This window comes from Anopheles ziemanni, chromosome 2 (genome assembly GCF_943734765.1).
Source record: "Anopheles ziemanni chromosome 2, idAnoZiCoDA_A2_x.2, whole genome shotgun sequence".
In the NCBI taxonomy this organism is placed as follows: Eukaryota; Metazoa; Arthropoda; class Insecta; order Diptera; family Culicidae; genus Anopheles; species Anopheles ziemanni.
This window is the reverse complement of record NC_080705.1, coordinates 46,671,234-46,691,885: the sequence shown is the minus strand read 5'-3', so window position 1 is coordinate 46,691,885 and position 20,652 is coordinate 46,671,234. Positions and strand designations below refer to the sequence as shown.

At 40.6% G+C, this 20,652-nt stretch overlaps 1 protein-coding gene across 1 annotated transcript; it reads right to left on the bottom strand.

Annotated features, from left to right (window-relative positions):
* Positions 1–11,936: 11,936 nt before the first annotated feature.
* Positions 11,937–16,335, bottom strand: LOC131293665 (uncharacterized). The gene is made up of 5 exons (XM_058321741.1): positions 16,233–16,335; positions 13,242–13,244; positions 13,018–13,167; positions 12,686–12,958; positions 11,937–12,622 (listed from the first exon to the last, which is right to left on the bottom strand). Exons 1-5 carry the CDS (start codon positions 16,333–16,335, stop codon positions 11,937–11,939), a joined length of 1,215 nt encoding a protein of 404 aa, XP_058177724.1.
* Between the last annotated feature and the right edge of the window lie 4,317 nt (positions 16,336–20,652).

Sequence of the window (20,652 nt, the reverse complement as noted above, 5' to 3'; positions counted from 1 at the left end):
AGGAGGCTTTTGGCTTTTGCTCTACCCGCTACTTCCCGCAGGCCTTCTTCTTTTTTCTACCTGGTTCACGGTTGAGCTTGTTGTTCTCGCTCCCCACACCGTCTCTGGTCGATTCGGGCTGTTTAGTTGCCTGGTTGATATTTTTTATGAATGTGATTTTTTGTTAGGGCTGCAAATGTGAGAATGATTCATAATTTTTATTGATACTTACACAAAGCTGTCTCGATCCCGAGGTGTCCCCGTTAGAGCTTCTTGCACACTACCATGAGGCCATCGCGTGGTTGGAAAAAGTGCCACTTACAAGCTGTCCAGTATCGTTCGATGACAATTTGGAACAGACAAATTTTTTGAAGCAGCGAAGTGTACGCGTGTGCTTCTGCTTTTTTTTGGTTGTGCATCCAATTGTCTAGTGATCGCTTTTGCACTCTTTTGTTCGTGTCGCTGCTGCAAACGATTCCGCAGGCGATTTAAAAAGCTCTTTGTTTTCATACTACGGATAGTGTGCAAGGGAATAATGAATAGCTGTTTCATTTGGAGGTTGTTTAGAATTAAAAAGACCATCGACGTCGTTGGCGCCGGGTTGGCTTTTAATTTTTGACCTTTATTTTGGGTATGGTGATGTATGTTTATAATTCACATCTTTACAGACATGCTATTATGTTACAAATAATGCACTGCGGATCATCGGGTTCATATCGTCGTCCATTCCTCGGGATCATTGCATTCCATCGCAATCATTCAGCTGACTTTTCCATTCCCAGGGAAGCAAGTTTTTTTGCAGGTCACGCCCAAAATAAATTATGATTATTACGATATCAAACTTTAAAAATGATTACAGACATAAACGCGAAATGTGCTTGTTGTATAATATTTGAAATTTTTTAATTGATTAGTACGTCGTATAAGAAGCATCTAAGTTTGGAAATGCTTGACGTATATTTAAAAAAATATATCACACAATAGACCGACTATACAGACAGGGTCAATTAAAAACAAGATGCCATAAAGAGTGTGAGTAAAAAAAACTAAATAGTCAAGTTGTTATTTCTCGTTTTGGTCGGTTTCTAAAATTACCTTACCTTCAGCCTAACTCATTTCGCCTATCTCAATTTGCATAGTTAAAAATTCTGAATTCTGATTATGACATATTATTTTACTACATACAAAACATACTCTAGTTTCGACGAGATCTTAATTTCACTTATATTTATTTAGATCTTTATTTCACTTTACTTTCAGAAAAGTATTTTTTTTAATATTTTTCAAATCATATTTAAGATAAAGAAGCATCGCACGAAAAGATAAGTTTGAACTGACAAGAATACAAAATTGGTAATTCGTTTTTATTCCAAAACCTCTGCAATTTAAACGCAACAAAAGTAAATGAACAATTTAGTATTTAGAAAAATTGTTTGTCTTATAAGTGATATTTATGTTCGCCAATCAAGTGTTCGAAAAGGCGCAGAATGGTTATTCAAACAAAGGCCAAAAAATGTATGTGGGTTTACAAATTGTGGAAAAAGGCCGAAGCAAAGAGGCCGAAGCTGCATCCTTGGATCTTTTTTATAACTTAAAAATCTTTACTGTCGCGGTTCGAGCAGCCTCATTGAATCAAAGCGTTAGCAAATAAAGTTAACTATTCTATGTTAAATTTTATTTTGGGAAAGTTCGTTCAATCCGTGCAAACTTTCCGGTTCCTCGAGCGTTAAGTAAACGTTCCCATGGTCTTGACCTAATTTCATTCTTCAGACAATTTTCATTATCAACTGATTTCCTGAAAAAAAACAAAGAAGCAACACGCAGCGAATTGATAAAAAAAAGTGTGTTGGTTACCGTGAAAAGGTATCGAGAACAACAAAAGTCGCACGAACGAATCATGCTAGGGCGGGGTCGGAAGTGCGGATCAATGGGGCGAAGGTAAATCGACAACGAACAGCCGACGACAATCTCTTCGATAGGCGCGGGATAGGGACGAAACGGTAGAGGGGCAAAACGCATAACAGTTCGGTTTGACGAACGATTCATTCTAGGGTGGGGTAGGAAGTGCAGATCAATGGGGCGAAGATGAATCGACGACGAACAGCCGACGCCAATCTCATCGATAGGCGCGGGATAGGAAGGAAACGTAGGGGGGCAAGAACTTTTCATAGATCGGGTCAATTGATGGACGAGGGAGATGAGTTGCGGTAGCGACGGTAGGTAGCGCTGTAGGCTCGACCGTGAGCTGGAGTGAGACGGAAACACATTTGCCACTCAAAATTGCTACTAGGGATTGAACGGAACATCGAGACTAGAGTCGAGTCGTTGGATCCAACAGCGCACCACAAGCACGACGCATGATTCTAGAGTGGAAGGAGAGCACGTCTATTCCCTAGCAATGCAGAGTCATGACTGTCGGAAGAGAAGCAAAAATACGTGTAACTCGGGGTTCACACTGCAGCGCGACGTCCCGTTTCAAAAGTAACCCACCCAACTGGCGGATTTTATCTTGTTAACATATTTTTACCATGTTGTTAGTTAATTTTTTTGATGGATAACAAGACAAAGTGTTGCACCAAAAAAGGGGGTGGGGTGCAACATTCAATCGGTTATTTTATGGTGGTGTTAGTGTCAAACAGGGGGTTATGAAGGTGTGCGTGTTATTTCACCATATTGGCATCCACACATTTATATAATGCGTTTCGGATATCAAATGAGAAAACAGTGTTGTGTTCTGCGCAATCCGTCGACGCGGAAATGTATATTCTTTATTAAATTTGGATTCTTCTTCTACACTCTTCTCTCCCGGAACACTAAGGGCGGCTTCTTCCTCCGTTGTTATTTCTGTTGAACGAAACAAACAAAGGAAATGAATTAACGAATCGCTGTTTTAACGGTCATGATGTTGCTCTATCACACTGTTTACTTACCGATTCCAAGATCCTTCCAAACGATCAAACTTCTGATCCGTTTTACGGACCAGATCTTCCATGAGCTGACGCCGTCGCGGACTTGTTGATGGATGCGCTTTTCTCCTTTAAGTTTCCCATTGGGCACCATGAACTTTGGAAAAACACTTTACACTTTTCAACACGCCTGTTCTGGCGCTAGATGTTTTGAAGACTGAAAAGTTCACCGCGTCGCGATTGACAGTCGGTGCGTGATGGCATTCATACAAACGCCCTTTTTTATTCTGTACATGATTGACCGACATGAAGTGCACCAACACACACACGGATTACTGTGCAGTATTGGAATGCTACACGATCGGTTCCGCTATTGTAATGTGTCAGACTGAAAGGGAAGATGTGAAAGGACAGATGTGACTTTCCCCTTAGCACATCGGTTCATCATTAGAACGAGTGGGAAGATAAAGTGTGCAAGAGAAAGCTGACAGTACTGGACTTAAGGGGGTTGAAATGTGGGGACACGGGGCAATGTTGCATGTCACCGTCAGTTGGGCAGTTTCGTTTACTTTACTTTCAATGAACTCTAACGCATACCTAATGTTTTCCTTGCAAGAAACACTGTTTTTCAAAATGTTTATGATATCAAAACGTATATGATGTGTAAGAGTACAAATAGAATGAAGAGTTAGTGTAGGGTACATTATTCCGAGGAATTTTGGGTATAAAAAGATGGGTTTGTGAGCTGTAGAACAAGTAAAAGCGACTTGATACATTCAAAGCAAACCAAACCAAATTTCATTCTTTGCCAGTGACTTGGCTTGTCTTTCCCCTTTTACGTGATGTTCAACCACTACCCTGCTTCACATTTTTCATTGAATGAGAAATTCAAATATTTCTCACCACACATGATGCAGCATATGGCATGATGGAGACGCCTAGTAGGTGATAAACTATAAGCTTCACATACGAAGTTCAAAAAAACAGGTAAAGTTCGCGCGTATATGCAAAAAAAACCATCATTTATTGTAACAAAACATTCTAGACTATGAGTGGGTATGAAACATATTACAATCTTTTACAATCCTTAGCGATGGCGGAAGGTTAAAAACAGAAAATTGAAAAATTTTCTAAGAGTTTTACGAAACAATTCTTAATATTTTGTGACATTCAATTCCAATTTACTTAAACTGTCATCAATTTTAAAGCAGGATAATATACCTTTCCAAAACCGTGCTTGAAATTTGGTTCCGGCCATTATTATAGGAGTTATAGACCTTCAAAGTTGATGGATTTTTTTCAATTTTTCACGCAATATTTTCACAAATCTTGACTTTGACAGGCTGTTTCTCAGAATCTGGAAGAATAAAGGCTCTAGTTTTTGGGTCATTTCTTAGTTTCATCTTGTAGTTTAAGAAAACATATTTCATTTTTCTGAAATCCAAAAATGAATTTTTGATTTTTATCCCGGCTTCGCTCCATCGTGCGTAGGAAGTATAGATTTCCACATCATCTCCTACTTGTTGAAGAGCAGTTTGTTTACGTTTCGGCACCCGAAAACCCTTTGGTAAAAATATCAATTAAAACGGAGTTTGATACCTGAATTACATTTGTGAAGGCTAGAAATAAGTAGTACAACGAAAAATCCGATGTTTCGTGGAGAATCTTGCTCGTTGTTTTTGCGTTTGTATTTCGGTTTGTTTATGTTTTATCCAGCTATCGGCTTGTTTTCGTTTCGAATTGACATTTGACAAGAGCTAGCGCGACGTCGCGTTTTTCGCTGTTTCTACCAGTGTTGAGAACGGTGATGTTCATTGACATTCAATTGCTGACATTCATTCTGCTTGAAGCTCTACATTCAAATTTCGTTCATTCACTTGACCGTCACGTCAAAAAATGTCATTTGATACGACGACATTTTCTTGGTGAAATCCTATGACACTAATTTTTCAGGGATTCAAATGATCAAGTTAGCATACGAATACCATCCAACATTCAGTAAAACCTGTCACACGATTGTTTTGGTCTCATTCTTTGTGCGTTTCCAGCGATAGTGTTAAAGGTTTTCTTTTTGAAATAGAAAAATATGTGTGTTGTGATTAACACGTTAACCGCGCAGCGGTAAAACGAAATGAAGTGGACAGAAAGAAATGAAGAGAGTGCATGAAAATGAAGCACACTGGTGGACTGACACTGGCGGACCGACACTGGCAGACCGACACTGATGGACCGACGTGACGGACGTGGCGTGAACGGAAACTTCACTGTCAGTCCCCAGGGGCTGACATGGCGGTTAACGTGTTAAAAACCGTTTTTATAAGTTATTTTTATATGTAACGGTTGTTTGACTCTACGAAATTAAATTTGACTATCGATAAAAGTGATTTGCATTGCATACGAAAAATTGACATTCACAAGACATTCATTTGAACGAGGATTCGATGGCGGTAACTACAGCAAATGAATGTCGTATCATTGAATGTCGTTGACATTCATATGCTACTACGGTGATAGTCTTAGACGATTCATGTCACAAATCCATAATTCGTTTCATGATCAAATTCACTGTCGTTCATAAACAATGATTTCGACAAGTAGGCTACAGCGAATATAAAAAAAAATGTCGACAGTTTACAACACTGGTTTCTACACTAGCGCGATTTGTGCGACATTTTTTTTGTATGGAGTTCGGCCGCCTGTCAGGCGACGTCGCGTTTTGTGACGGGACGTCGCGCTGTAGTGTGGACCCTGAGTAACGGAGAAATAATACGCGAGGCAAACACAAAGAGCGAGCAACCCACACGTAAAAGTGGCAACGTTGCCGTACGGTAGTCAAAGAGAATCAATTTTTTGGCTTCTAATAAGAACTTTTTCAAAGGGACACGCCGAAGCGCTTGAAAACCGACACCTTTCTCGGCCGCCAACGCCGGTTTTTTCGGCCGCCGAGTTTTTAATAAAACCCGGCCGCCGAGTTTTTAATGAAACCCGGCCGACAAGCTTATCGAAAAAGCACGTGTTCGGGAGACTGGGCGTATACAAAACGTATAGGTTCATCCAGACGATGGCAATCTTTTCGTCAATCTTTCGCACACATTCAAACATGGTTGTCAGCCATGTGCAAAAATGGCGGATTCTGTCCAGACGATGGCAATCAATGTTCATCAATGTTTCCAACAATGTTCAAGGTTTCTAAACATTTTTCATGGCATATAGTTACAGGTGAACGTCGATTATCCGGGGGTGTCGGGACCGGGAGATCCACGGATAATCGAATTCCACGGATAATCGAACATATACGTAAAATTCGTTAATACCTGGTTTGAGTCTCGGCTAGTTCACTTTTAACCAGTTCCAGTTAGTGGATTAATCATAAAAAATGGTTGAATTATTTTTCTATGGTAGTTTTTATTGCTATTTTGATCCGACAAATTTTATTTGACACATTATTGCTAAAACATTTTGTGAACAAACCTGAAATTCATGGAAATATTTCAACCCGGTTGTGCAGTTGTCAGTTGCAAGACACCCGGATAATCCGCCCCCCGGTTAATCCGGCCCCGGATAATCGACGTCCGACTGTATCTTGTAAAATATGTATCAATAGAAAGTAACAACATATGGTAACTAGTTAACATCACAAAAGTGAATTTAATTAGTGGCATGATAGTAAAACTGAACCAACACTTGCCCAAATTAAACTGACTCGTTCTAATTAATAATTTACTTAAGGTTCGTACAGGATATAGCTTAGCTTCGTTACCTTGTTGAATGCCAAACGGATCGCTGTCAACATTGCTCGTCAATGTTTCCAGCTTATCCATCGACCCATGGATAGCTCGTCAATTCGTTCGGCAATGTTGCTTGGCACACACATACAGTCAACGAAATCGTGTACGAATACGGTAAACGTCAACATTGCCGAGAAACATTGCTGTCGTCTGGATGAACCTTATGGCTTATGCCCTTATTAGACGAGGATTTTATCTGTCATCTTTGCCCAGACTTTTACTTTCAACGTAGGCTCTGGCAGGGCGTTTGACATAAAAATGATGTCCGCTCGTGTAACAACGCAAAGTTCTACCAATTTAGTGTTTCCGCGTGACTACATTAGGCGTACCATACCAAAAAACTGGTACGCTCCTAGTGTCAAAAACCGATTTTTCTGTCAGAATCGAGCGATGCAAGTGTAGTCACGAAACCTCTCACTCCAACTCTATACTTTGTCCTGCTCACCTTATGTATTCAAACTGAATCCAGCAGTTTACGGTTACAGATAGTAATTACAGGCAAATAAAAACAATAAGATTCGTTTTACCATATTGTTTCACGACTTAGAAAACATGAGAATATTTTTATCAACGTATTGAATGCTGCATAACTTCTTTCAAAACAAAATAGTTGTTGGATTAAGAACTATGACCAACAGTGCGGGTTGAAGTTTTAAGCAAATACATCGTATCAATTATTATAAAAAAAAAAAACGATGAAAAGAGAGCGAGTATTTTTGTTTGTTAACGCCTGGTTGGAACGACAGTTGCAGCGCATTATTTTCATCCATGGAGTAAAGTTATCGTGTTTCAACAATATTATGGTACGGAAAAATAATAATAACAGTTTTAAACTCCATTATGATTCTAAAATATGCTATTTTTTTTCTATCAATTAACTTTTTGGAGATGCTCTTCACAAATTAACTGATAATTGCTCGACAAGTTCTTACCAATATGAAAAGGCGAGCACTTCATCGAGCTCTTTCGAGCACACCATCGTCAGCCAACCCAGAAGTGCTGGGTTGCATTTGGTATGGTACGCTGGAGCTCGACCGTACCAAGTTTTTGGTATGGTAAGGGGTGTGCACACGTCGTCTGCGCGTTCTTCGGGCGCGGCTAACGCGCAGACGAGGTGTGCGGATTAGCTTCGGCAAAATGCGAAAAAAACTACTGCAGCGAGAGTGAGCAGCAATATACTGCTTTCCTTTGCGTACAGGAGGCAAGGTAAATTTGGAATATTTACGCATACTACCTTATGAGTAACGTACATCCCTAGATGCACATCTTTGGTTTTTCTTCAATTGTTTGACCATGAAGGATATTTAATCATTTTGGTTGCTGTTTTCTCATGAAGAACTACAATGTTGGACACAAGTTGTACACCACATCCATTTCTCATTTTTGAGCCTCTGTATTTCCCATTGCACGGCTTATAGTGCATATTTCATTAAATTTCGTCAAAGCCGCTTAGCTAAAGGTAAAGGTAAAGGTCCTACACTCTAACCCGTAAAGCAGTCCTAGATCATGATATACAAACTGTGCCGACGGATAGCTCAAATCGTAGGTCATATAGCTTGTTCCGGAGCTGTCTCACATATGTCATACCTTGAGTTCATCACTGAACAGCACATTTCGCTAATGGACTACACCTTAGTGAGCAAATTCAAGCCGAGCCTGGCAATGCTGCCCGCTGAGCTTCGACTGTTGCTAGAAGAAGGCTGCTTGATTCGGTAACCTCTGACCGATGTTCTCAGTGACGGACAACTGCAGTTCCATTAAGACTCGCGCAGCTGAGGAATATGGTTCCGTTCTATGATGAATGCTGTCTTCTGAGTATTATAAGCAACACTGCGTAGGGATTCAAGAAATATAAATTTTATGTCATGTAAATCTTTTGTCTAAAACTGTTGCAGTCTTAAGAACAAACGTTTTGTAGCTAGGACATTTTAAAGAGCTAACGAAAATAGGCGCTCTTCTAAACTCATAGAAGCAAAATAATAGCCGCGGTGCTATAACACAACGGTTCCAACACATCACGTGCCAACTGCAAAGTCGCACTTCGAATTAAGACCCCTTGGGGTACGAAAGGCCGACTACGGTATCTTTTTAATGAACTTTCTAAGAAAGGGACATACTAGGAGGCCCATAATTTAGCGACATATCATGAGAAACAATTATAATACTCTTTCCTTTCCTGCTCCTCCAACAGTAACAGAAAAAAACTGGCAGCAGCGGGAATGGGAACTCCGAAAACCCGAACATTTTCTTATCCTGTCGCTCTTCTGGTAGGCAATGAATAACACGAAGGTTGCCGAAACCGGCGCGAAAGGTTCCGAGCAATTTTTTTCACTACCACTGCTTTGATTTGTGTACGTACATGAAATGCCGAAATCGTTACTTCTCTCTTTATCCAATGCAATTTTTGTTCTTCCATCTTCCTCCGATGTATGTTCGGCACATGCAAAAAGAACGAAGTACTGAGAAAAATGCCGATGAAACAGTTTCGAGAGAGAAGAAAGAACAAAAATGATTATATGAAAAAGGGGGACGCAATGAGTTCGGTGTTTCGTGTACGTACACAAATCAAAGCAGTGGTAGTGAAAAAAATTGTTCGGAACCTTTCGGGCCGGTTTCGGTAACCTTCGTCTTTTCCATTGCTTCCTCACTTCCGCTGCAGGCAAGATTTTCTGTTACTGTTGGAGGACCCGGAAAGGAATGAGTATTACAATTGTTTCTTTTTTGGCGCTAAAGTTGCTGTTTGCTGTTGTAATCTGACGGTGTATGCAAACTTTTGAATGGCCTCTCGTACTCCCGTGGGTCTCAAGTTGCAAGTCTGCCTTATTTTGACATGACCTTCAGAGGACTTTTTGTATGAGTACGAAACGGCTCACACCAAACTAGACTAACGCTAGAGCAAAATGCCTCAGTTTTGTATCAGCCGCTAGGTCATACAGAACGATATAATTGGTAAAAATAGCGCTATCTTGCGATGTAGGATAACCAAAACAAACATTCGTAATAAACTTATAAATTCCGTTCATTAACGAGAAAACAATAGAATCAGGGAATAAAACACATTTATATTGATTTACAGTTACCGACCATACAATTTCTGTATCGGAAAACCTGTTTGATTGGTATTCTAATGAATACTTTTATCTGTGTATCTATATCAACTTCAAAATTTATTCATTTTTGTACCCACTATCATCTAAGTAATATACATGAAAAGCTGAGGCGATCCAACTTGTAGTTCCAGTAATGTAGGCCAGCCGTTTCGGGCTCATACAAAAAGTCCTCTGAAAGTGATATGAAAACAGGGCATTTGAGAAGATTGGTTGCACGAATGTCTGAAGGGCTCAACCTCTCGGTATTGTCCTCCAACCATAATGTCATGAGCCCAATTATTTTTATTTTACTGCAATGAACTCATGACAGTGCTTATGTTTTTCGATAACGCTTTCAAATGCCCTTTTCTTAAAATGTTTTTCATTGGTCTGTTGGCTCTACAAGAAATAACAGCTACCAAAATAATTAAAATTTCACCATGGCTAACCGACTAGAGAAAACCCAAAGCTGCGCATCTAGGGATGTAAGGCGTTTTTAAGAGTCCCGCTACACGACCCGCAAACTCAAAAACTTTGCGGCGCGAAGAGGGGAACAACCGAAAAGTTTGCGTCAGAAACTTTTCAGCTCCGTGAGCTGAAAACTGCACCCGCGAAGTTTTTGGCAGCTAACCGCAAAGAAATAAATGTAAACATAACAAATCTCAAAAACAAAATAAACGAACATATGATGATAAATTTACGTGTTTCTTTTGTAGTTAAGGGTAATATTTTGTCATTTTATAGCTAGAATATCAATTATAAATTCACTATCGATCAGGGTTCGGCAATGTCCGGCCCACCAACTGATTTTATCCAAAAGTTTCAAAAAGTTTAATGATAAAGATTAAAATATTTTATCCTACCACTTTTTATGTAACTTGAGAACATCAAAATCTTCCTTCTTCATGCGAAGAAAGTTAATTATAGTTTCATTTGCTTGCTCTGCTACAGTATTGTCCAGCAAACGGTTGCCATCTTCTTGCCTCCGCACAATACGCCTGTTGCGTTGTTGCAAGTTTTGGGTACTCAACTCGATGACCCGCGATAGGGTAGTTAGCCACACTTCACTCATCAACAGATTATCCATCTTTTACTTTTTGTGTGAATTGAAATAAGATCTTGTTTGCTTTGAAGGAAGATTTTTGTGTTAACTGAAAAATCAAAAACAAAAACCTCTTTGCGCCGCAAAGTTTTTGAGTTTGCGGCTCGTGTAGCGTGGCTCACAGAATTGGTACCACAAAACGCGGCTACACGAACCGCAAAGATTTTGACGTAAACTTATACGGTTTTTGAGTTCGCGGTTGGAGTTTGCGGTTCGTGTAGCGGCCCGGTAAGATTGTGTGCGTAAACATCCTAAAATCCGGAGTGCAGCTCAGATTTTACGTTGCTTCCTGTACGGTTGCAAAGGAATGCAGTATATTGCTGCTCACTCTCGCTGCAGGAGTTTTTTTCGGGGAGGAGTTTCGCTAACCCGCGCACTTCGTCTGCGCGTTCTTCGGACCCGAAGAACGCGCACACGTCGTCTGCACCCCCGGGTACGCCTAATGTGGTCACGCGGTTACAGTTATTTCATCGTTATAATGTTTGAATTTAGCGTATTGTTCAAATTGGAGTAACGAACAAAATCTGTTGCAACCTATAGAGCAAAAAGTGAGCAATTCGCCACCTTGACCTAAAAATTTCAGTCGAAAGAAAATCGGAACCGGTCGTGCCCGGTTACGATTTTGAGGAAGGAATGCATCTGCCAAACGCGTTTGGCAGTAAAATTCTGGACAAAGATGATGGATAACGTCCTTGTCTAATAAGGGTATTATCCGGGTAGGCAGTTGCAGATTTAAAGGGTGTGTAAATCGAAAAATGCTGTAAAACAGAACTTAAAATAACAATAAAATAAAATAATTTTGGTTTTCGGCAGAACGATAGAAAACATGTTGCTTGAGGCATTCCGGGAATTTCGATTCGATGTGACAGTTTAGTTTGAAGTATTTGCTAAACAGAAGGGCAAAACATACCCGTTTGGGCGATTGTAGACCTGAGGGTTGAAACACCTTCACTTGTATAAGTTTGTCAAAATTCCCTCTTGGTCGCAAATGTTGTTTCAAAGAGATATATTGAAATTGAAAAGTCAGTCACATTGCAAAACTATTTGTTTATTCATCGTGTTTTGTTTTGATTCAAAGCGCTAGTATATTAATTGCATTTACTTCATCCGGGATATTTCTGACGACTGCCTTGAAGCTGTCTACGCTACAGCAATATGTGAAACCTTTAGAAAATGTATCAAATGCCGCGCTATACCAACCATATTGCCGGCAAATATCAGGACATAGAAACTCATCAGACTGCATTGAAGTTCGATATGGATCGTTGCTTGTAATAAATGCGACTGCAGCATTCGACAAAGGAGACTTTATGATCTTCCATGACCATTTGGGAACTGCTATCCCATTGGGACTTAGTGTAATAGGCACCTGAGAGCCGTTGATGTGAGGCAGGGTTAAAATACCATGTGTTCCGGTGTAAACTATTATATCCTGCTGCAATAGTTCAGCGATGGATCGAGCATACTTTTCAATGGTCAACCAATTTCCACCATTTACTTTCTGCCACTGTGGTGCAGCATTGACGTAAAAATAAGTAGCCCATTGCCATGTTCTGAAAATACCATCGGCATCCGGAGTCATGTGCCCGCGAGCCAGGTACGAGGCACTGTTGATATAATTTGCTGCTTGCGTGGCTGACCCAAGTAATTCCGTAAGGCGTGCCAGCTGTGATTTCGATGTGTATGAACTATCAACCGTCACAATACTTGGTACACCAGCAACTTTAAAAGATGGTCTGTAAGACTCTACAATGCCAGCTGTAATGATGAAACCGTTTATTATCGTGCTAATTCTTAAGGTGAGTTCTGTATAGTACTCACCAGCAATTGAATCTCCGTAAATAGTGTGACTTGTATAAATAACTGAAGCGGTAGACGCATTATAACAAATGATGAAATGTGGAATAAATCCAATACCACTGATATCGAAACCAATTTGACGCACGGTTCCGGCGTCGCCACATTTTTGATCAGTGAATAAATGATCTCCTGTTACAACCTTAGAACAAACTACGCTTGATATATTAACTGGAAGGCCATTCAGCAGATATTGATTGCCAGAGATACAGGTTAGCATTGCAGTTTCTGATATTGCTGTGAATAAAACCAGTAATTAATCAAAATGATGAAGATATCATTCTCCATGAACCTACTGTTTTTAATAGTTGTCTTGGGACACGCTATAACGTTCGATTCGGCTGCAGCCCACTTTAGTTGGCCTTGTTGAGGAAGCCAGAGTTTATTGTTCCTTATAAAAACCGGCTCTGGATAAGCTAGATCAGTTTTAATGTTGATCGTACATTCTGTTTTTCCAAACAATCAGAGATGTAGCTTGCTATAAATCGATCGAAAATTACTGTAGCATAGCTGTACTTACGTCCTGCAATGGAGCCACAGATTGTTAGAAGTGCTATCAAAATTGAAATCATCTCGAATTAAATTGGAGGTCTAGAAAGAAGTAACGCTAAAATTAGTTACATGGCTGGCTTATAAACCTTATCGACTATTTTCCCGAATAATTGAAAAAAAGTTTTATGAATGCATATTATTGTCTATAACTTTATTTGAAAACAAACCCTGCCTTGTCCGTTTGATAATGTCTGGAAACATTCATACGTCATAGAAAATGTGTTTTTGTGTGGCCAACGGCACACGTGAAAGATTCGAACTCATGTTTTTGAAAGAGTGTCATTGTGTTTATTAAATGTAGTTGATTACATCGATCGATGTATAATGGTCAAACTGTGGTATTAAGCAAGCCGGAGACGTAGCGAACTTGTACGCGCGAACAATTTGACAACCATGCACTGCCTATGTTAAGGAAAGGAAAGGAAGATATCCTCTTATATCTTCCTTTCCTTTCGTAAACATAGGCAATGCCTGGTTGTCAAATTGTTCGCGCGAACAAGTTCGCAACGTTCGAATTCTTTATTTTATACTTTTGACAAAGACCAAAAACAGTCAATATTTGGTCTAAGTAATTCCATGTTTCTAACTGTCTGTGTAACGAAGTGGAATTGTCCGATCAAGCGCGAAGGTACTTAGCGTCAGTCGTCTCCAACGCGAACACCTTTCACTCTGCACTTTACTCCTTTGGTTTTAGTATCAACCACTATCCGCAAACCGAGCGTTTTTTGGGGCAGAATAGCGGTCGTGCACTACCCACTGCTACAAAATCTCACTGGTGAAAGCTTTCTCACCATAGTGAAAAAGTGGCCTTTTAGCTGGCCCCATATTGGTTTCACCTTCTTGCCTTGTAGGAATTGGCAAAGCTTCGGAAAAAAGCTCGGAGCGTACCCAAGCGCCACAAGCATCGGGTTGAGGCTGGAAATCAATGGGCAAGAGCGAGATGGTGATATCCTTGTCTCTTTTACACCAACGCAGAAATTTCCCCGTCCCGCCACCGCCAGAAATCTCTCCTTACCGCACCCATCTGCTGCCGCGGCAGCCGATCCGAACTGAAAAATCGAGGTTTGTGATTGGCTAGCCGAACCCTCATGTGTGAAGTCATCAAGTGCGCATGCGCCCCAAGCGCCACAAGCTTCGGGTCGAGATAGGGAATTCAATGGGCAAGAGCGAGATGGTGATATTCTTGTCTCTTTTACACCAACGCAGAAATTCCCCCGTCCCGCCACTGCCAGAAATCTCTCCTTACCACGCCCATCTGTTGCCGCGGCAGCCGATCCGAACTGAAAAATCGAGGTTTGTGCATCAAAGTGCGCATGCGCAATGCAATACGGAGTACGAAGTTTAAATGCCCTGCGCGATCGGGTCTTCGAAGACCCAGCGCGAGCGATCGAAAACCCAGCGCGAGCAATCGTAGACCAGTCGAATACCCAGCGCGGTCGAATACGGACGTACGGGTATACCCAGCGCGAGCGGTCATTCATGCATACGTACGCAGCGCAAGCGATCGCTAAATGAAGAGCAAAAACCGAAACGCGGTGGCCATATGAATTCGCTCCGCGAGAGGTTTAAATGGCTAGAGCGGGTTGAGCGTATACCGATGCATTCCCATACAGTCCATACAAATGGCTACGCAGTAGATATATATTGGGCCTTTAGCACACCGTTCTCAACAAAGAGCGACGGTCTTGCGGAAGGTGCGCAGAGACCGGAGTGGAAACAACGCGGTTCAATTCCGCGTAACAGCTCGAGACATGAGAATGTGTAGAAGGAAGAGAAGAGAAAAAGAGCGAGAGCCCCGAAAGGGGCCTCCATTTTTCGTTTTTGTCGTGGCAACTTCGGTTTTTATCTTCGTGGTTCGCTGCATATTCCCCGCTCATGCATACGAGTATGCGGTGAATATGCAGCGGCAGCCCCGAAGCGCAGTGTTCCAGGGGCGGTTGACCGTCGGAATCGTTGGTGCAAAAATGAATTGAAATCCCCTAAAGGTTCAAATCGTCCATGAGTTGATTAATTAAAAAAGTGCTTGTATAGAAGTCTTCATAGAAAATTTTCAATAAAAGGAGAAAATAATTTGTAAATTTGGAAACTAGATAAAAACACTTCTTTGCGAAAACGATTTCCATGTCTAGGTAGGGGAAGGTGGGGCAAGACGCGCCGGTGGGGCAAGATGCCCCGGCCTGTTTTACGCTGAATTAAGCCATTTAAAAATAATTTAAGTAATAGAATATGTTCATCAACGTATCTACTACAGCCTATGTAAATTTCACTGCACGAAATAACCATTTCAAAAAGAAAACGAGAAAAAACCAAATTGACTCTAAATGATCTAATATTTTGCCACTTTTATGTAAGGTATGGCATGCTTTGATATTATATTTTTTAAACACCGAGGCCTTCTTTTACTACCTGATAATGGTATTTAACGAATACCGAAGAGAAACTGTTTTAAAATTCTCAAAGTTTTGAATAAATTACATAAAACGGACGATCCTCAGAGTGGGGCAAGATGCGCCGGCCTAGGTGGGGCAAGACGCCCTAGCATTCCAAATGAAAACAATGGGGCAGGACGCACCATTAAAACAAGAGCAAGTCGCACGGTGCCTCCATTATCAACGCATTGTTGATTTAAATAAGTCTAATATTAAACATGCCATGTGAGTTTCATAAGAAACGAATAGTTTTTAGTTCTTCATATGAAATTTGTGTTAATTTTTTATGATGTTCAACTGTGTTTTCAAACCACAGATCAACTGGATTACAAAACGTCAAATTTTGACTCTGTCAGAAGTGCTACCTGCAAGGTTGATGTAATTGTAAAAGTTGTACTAAGGCGGTTTGTATAAAAGGCCAAAAACAGATCCGTGAAAATATTCAATAATTGTTCGGAATTCAGCAACGAATTTATACCCAAACTGTCTTTTGAATGGTACACCACAAAATTCAATCCAATGTGGGTTACCTGGGCTCAGTATCGGACTGTTTACTAGTGTCTCTGCATAGACTAACCTTTCAACAAGCAACCTTGGTCCATCTCCTGTCTGTTTTAGGCCATCTTGCCCCATGTTTACGTAGTGGCGCGTCCTGCCCCACCGGCTGGGCCATCTTGCCCCACTATTGTCAACGTAGCTAAAAATTGAAAGGCCCTTCGAAAATCTTATTTAATATGAAATTGATTAGTTTGATATAGTGTTTGATATTTTTCATACATAAACAAGATGTTTATTTATCTAACTATGAAAATTAGAGACTTTTTAATGAAAGGAATGGAAGAAAATAATGTTTTTCGCTTAAGGGGCGCGTCCTGCCCCACCTTACCTTACAGTTCTTAAAATAAATACTTTATTAAATGCTGGTTACTATACTTAACCAAGTATGGTTCAATCAACATGTAGGGTAACTGTACCAATAGTGGTGCACTTAGTACTGTAAATACCAATTAGGTGTAATTTATGAGTGTTAAGAACACAATATTCTACATATTTGACTCAATTATGATCGAAACATGACTTGCTTCTGGAAAACATCAATTTTCACCGTAAACCATACAAAATACACGAAAAAAAGCGTATTTTTCTTCCTAGTCGGTTGCTCCTATTATGGTGGTATGGTTCCTATAGTTGTGGTATCGTGTTCCTATAGTGGTGGTAGTACGAAAAACTTGAATATATTTTGACTATGACTTATTTTTGAAGGATATTGCAAACAGAACGGTAAAATACTCCTTGACCAATGCGTTGTCATTGACAAGACTGTATTGTTTTACCGAAATATGTCCAATTTTAATTCATAAAAAATGCTCTGAATATTACAGCTAAAACTATAGTACGAGCTCGTATATACTTTATAGTACTTTTATATACTTTTTTCTTTTCTCTGCTTCTTCTGCTGAGCCTTCTCTCCAGTTCCGCTTTGTTTATTTTGTAGAAACAAAATAAAATCACTAAATTTACCTGATTATATTGGCCAAACCCGGAATAAAACTAAAATATACTTGTTAAAAAATCTATGGCTACTATAGGAACAACTTGGGTTTTTGTGCCTATAGTGGCACTGTAGTAAAAACTATAAAAATATAATAAAATTATGCTAAAATGCACTAAGTTCGTATAAATCAATAATATTGGATTTTGTAGTGATTATAGCCTTAAGGAAATCATGATATTGGTTATAGATTCTTAAGGAATGCAGCATGTTGGGACAACCTGTTTAGAAAATATGAATTTTGGAGCTTATATATTACGGAATGAGATGGTTCATCTTTTTAACACTCTCGAGCTAGGATTTTATTCCACTACAACCACTATTGGTACTAGCTCCACTATGGGTGCTGTTAAAGACAAATTGTCTTTAACGGTGCTCTAGGTGGTTCGAAGATAAAAAAAGAAAGCAACCAGCTTGCCTATGTGAAACTTTATTAAAGCTACAAAAGCCAAAAAATCGTCTGGCTTTTCCGTCTTCCGTAGTGAAAAAGAGATCAAAGGCGCATCCTTCGATATTTTTTATATTTTCCAAAATCTAAGCATGAAACTAGTGGAGCTCTATTTTTATTTAAACGGTCAAGCATATCAAACGTAGAATTCCAGCGCGTGTGACAATCTTGTTTTAATTTCAAAATAGGACAATTTAAATTAGTTTGCATTTCAAGCAGCATCTGAGCTGCTTTAGAACTTTTTTTGAAAAGAATTACCACATTCTTGGCATTATCTATAATACTTTTGATAGATTTTTCGTGTGCCTGTTGTACGACTAAATTCAATGTATGTGCCCCACAAGATAGATACACAATGTTTATATATTAGAAGCATGATAAGTAACCAATGCGAATATTTTGTCAGTTATATTAACCCTTTCACGACCAAGGGAAATATTTTTCCCATCTACAAAACTCGTTACTGTTTGTTCAACTAGTATCAAAACGATACTTTTGGTTTTTGGGAAACATTGAGGAATTCGAAAGTACCTATGACAGATTAATAGAGAAGATGATTCCACTTCAGCCTCAGTCAGAAAACACAATTGTAGAAGAAATCGAATTATTAGATAGTGATGATGATATTTGGGAACCTTTAATACGAAAAGTAAAAAGAGGAACCCCAAGGTGTAGTCCTATGATTCTTGCAGCTAATGAATTAGATCGATACATAGCAGAAAATAATTTAAAATTAAATGAAGATGCCCTTCATTGGTGGAATGAGCGAAAATCAACATATCACATTTTGTACACTTTCGCCAAACAGTATATAAGCATTCCAGCAACATCGGCTCTATGCGAACGCATTTTTTGAAAATCCGGTAACATAATGACTGAAAAACGAAACTCGGGATCCACACTACAGCGCGACGTCGCCAGACAGGAGCTGAACTCCATATAAAAAAAACCTTGCGCGATGTCGCGCGAATCGCGCTAATCAACGCGAAAATCAACATATCACATTTTGTACACTTTCGCCAAACAGTATATAAGCATTCCAGCAACATCGGCTCTATGCGAACGCATTTTTTGAAAATCCGGTAACATAATGACTGAAAAACGAAACTCGGGATCCACACTACAGCGCGACGTCGCCAGACAGGAGCTGAACTCCATATAAAAAAAACCTTGCGCGATGTCGCGCGAATCGCGCTAGGTTTTTTTTTGCATGGAGTTCTGCGCCTGTCAGGCGACGTCGCGTTACGCGACGGTGCCGTCTGGGAAGCGTGAAACAGGCTTACGTCTGAATCACACACACAATCACACTTAACATTATAGCAGCTTGATGCGGACGAACTGGCCCTGAAAACAGTGTATCAGGAACCATAGACGCCCCGTTCATTTTAAGCAAAATCAACCTTCTAGCTCCAAGTAGACAGTTACGACCCAGACAACTATTACGAGTAGAATACAGATCCACAGTACATAGCACTAGTGACCCTTTCACACAAATGATGGAGGCATATAATTCTATAAGTAATCTAGTTGATATTAATATTACGGTTAACCAGGTTGGCAATTGTTAAAGACAAGTTGTTTGACGATCCCTAGGTTTACTTTACCACGTTTTATTTATATTTATGTTTTGTTATGAAGGCAAACTACGCCAGATAACGCGAACCAATCTTCTTCTTCTTGGCGTAACGACCTTGTTGGTCATGCCTGCCCCGTTAAGGGCTTACAAGACTTGTTTCCCTGTTGTACGTGGATAGTCAGTCCTCTCGGGGGGGAGGGGAGGGTCCGGTCTCGGTTGGGATTCGAACCCACGCCGTCGAAGTGGTGAGCCCCGGCGCTAATGGGCCGATTTTCTAACCGGCGCTACCGCTCGGCTGTCGCGGACCCCCAACGCGAACCAATAATAAATAAATAAAAAAAAAGTTTTCGCAAAGAAGTGTTTTTTTCTAGTTTTCAAATTTACAAATTATTTTCTCCTTTTATTGAAAAGTTTCTATGAAGACTTCTACACAAGCACTTTTTTAATTAATCAACTTATGGACGATTTGAACCTTTAGGGGATTTCAATTCATTTTTGCACCAACGATTCCGATGGTCAGCCGGCTTCGACGATTCCGGACGATACCGACGGTTCCGGACGGTGCAATACTCCGAGCTCGGAACCGCCCGGAGCCGTCCGGAACCGTCGGAGCCGTCCGGAGCCGCTAGTCGGCAGCCGGAACCGTCCGGAGCCGTCCGAGCCGTCGGAGCCGTCGGAGCTGTCCGGAGCCGTCCGGAGTCAATCGGAGCCGTCCGGAGCCGTCCGGAGCCGCTAGTCGGCAGCCGGAACTGTCCGGAACCGTCGGAGCCGTCCGGAGCCGTCCGGAGCCGGCCGGAGCCGGCTCCGTACGGAACCGTGTGTTTTACTAAGCCGGAATCGGAGCCGGTTTATAGATGCTCGGAAGCGGTTCCGAGTGGTGGGTGCGGTTCCGAGAACTCATCACTACCAGTAACTATGTCAATTTCTGTCAACCGGGATATATATATATATATATATATATATATACCTTGGAATACCTGTATACACACCACGCAGACCATCAACCGGTTTTTATTCCGCGTTAAGCTGGCCGTAAACGTTGCGAACTTGTTCGTGCGAACAATTTGACAACCAGGCATTGGCTATGTTAAGGAAAGGAAAGGAAGATATAAGAGGATATCTTCCTTTCCTTTCCTTAACATAGGCAATGCCTGGTTGTCAAATTGTTCGCGCGAACAAGTTCGCAACGTTTACGGCCAGCTTTAACCGCAAATGCACGACCCAATGAGGAAGAAAAAGTCAGGGCATAGCATCTATAGCAGCTATCTTCTTCTTGCCCGTAGTAGGTCGCGGAGGTAGGATTCTCCCTACCCCTCGCCTGTAAAATGAACTGATTCGAGCAAAACCGTTCACAGGGTAATAACCTCAATTTTT

Excerpts from the sequence above, each read along its gene's own strand:
- LOC131293665 (XM_058321741.1), bottom strand. The coding sequence starts at position 16,335 with ATGGGGCAAGATGGCCTAAAACAGACAGGAGATGGACCAAGGTTGCTT. Across the intron at positions 12,959-13,017 it reads CAAGACAACTATTAAAAACA|CAATATCAGAAACTGCAATG; the intron begins GTAGGTTCATGG and ends TTTTATTCACAG. Across the intron at positions 12,623-12,685 it reads TTACGGAGATTCAATTGCTG|CTGGCATTGTAGAGTCTTAC; the intron begins GTGAGTACTATA and ends TCATCATTACAG.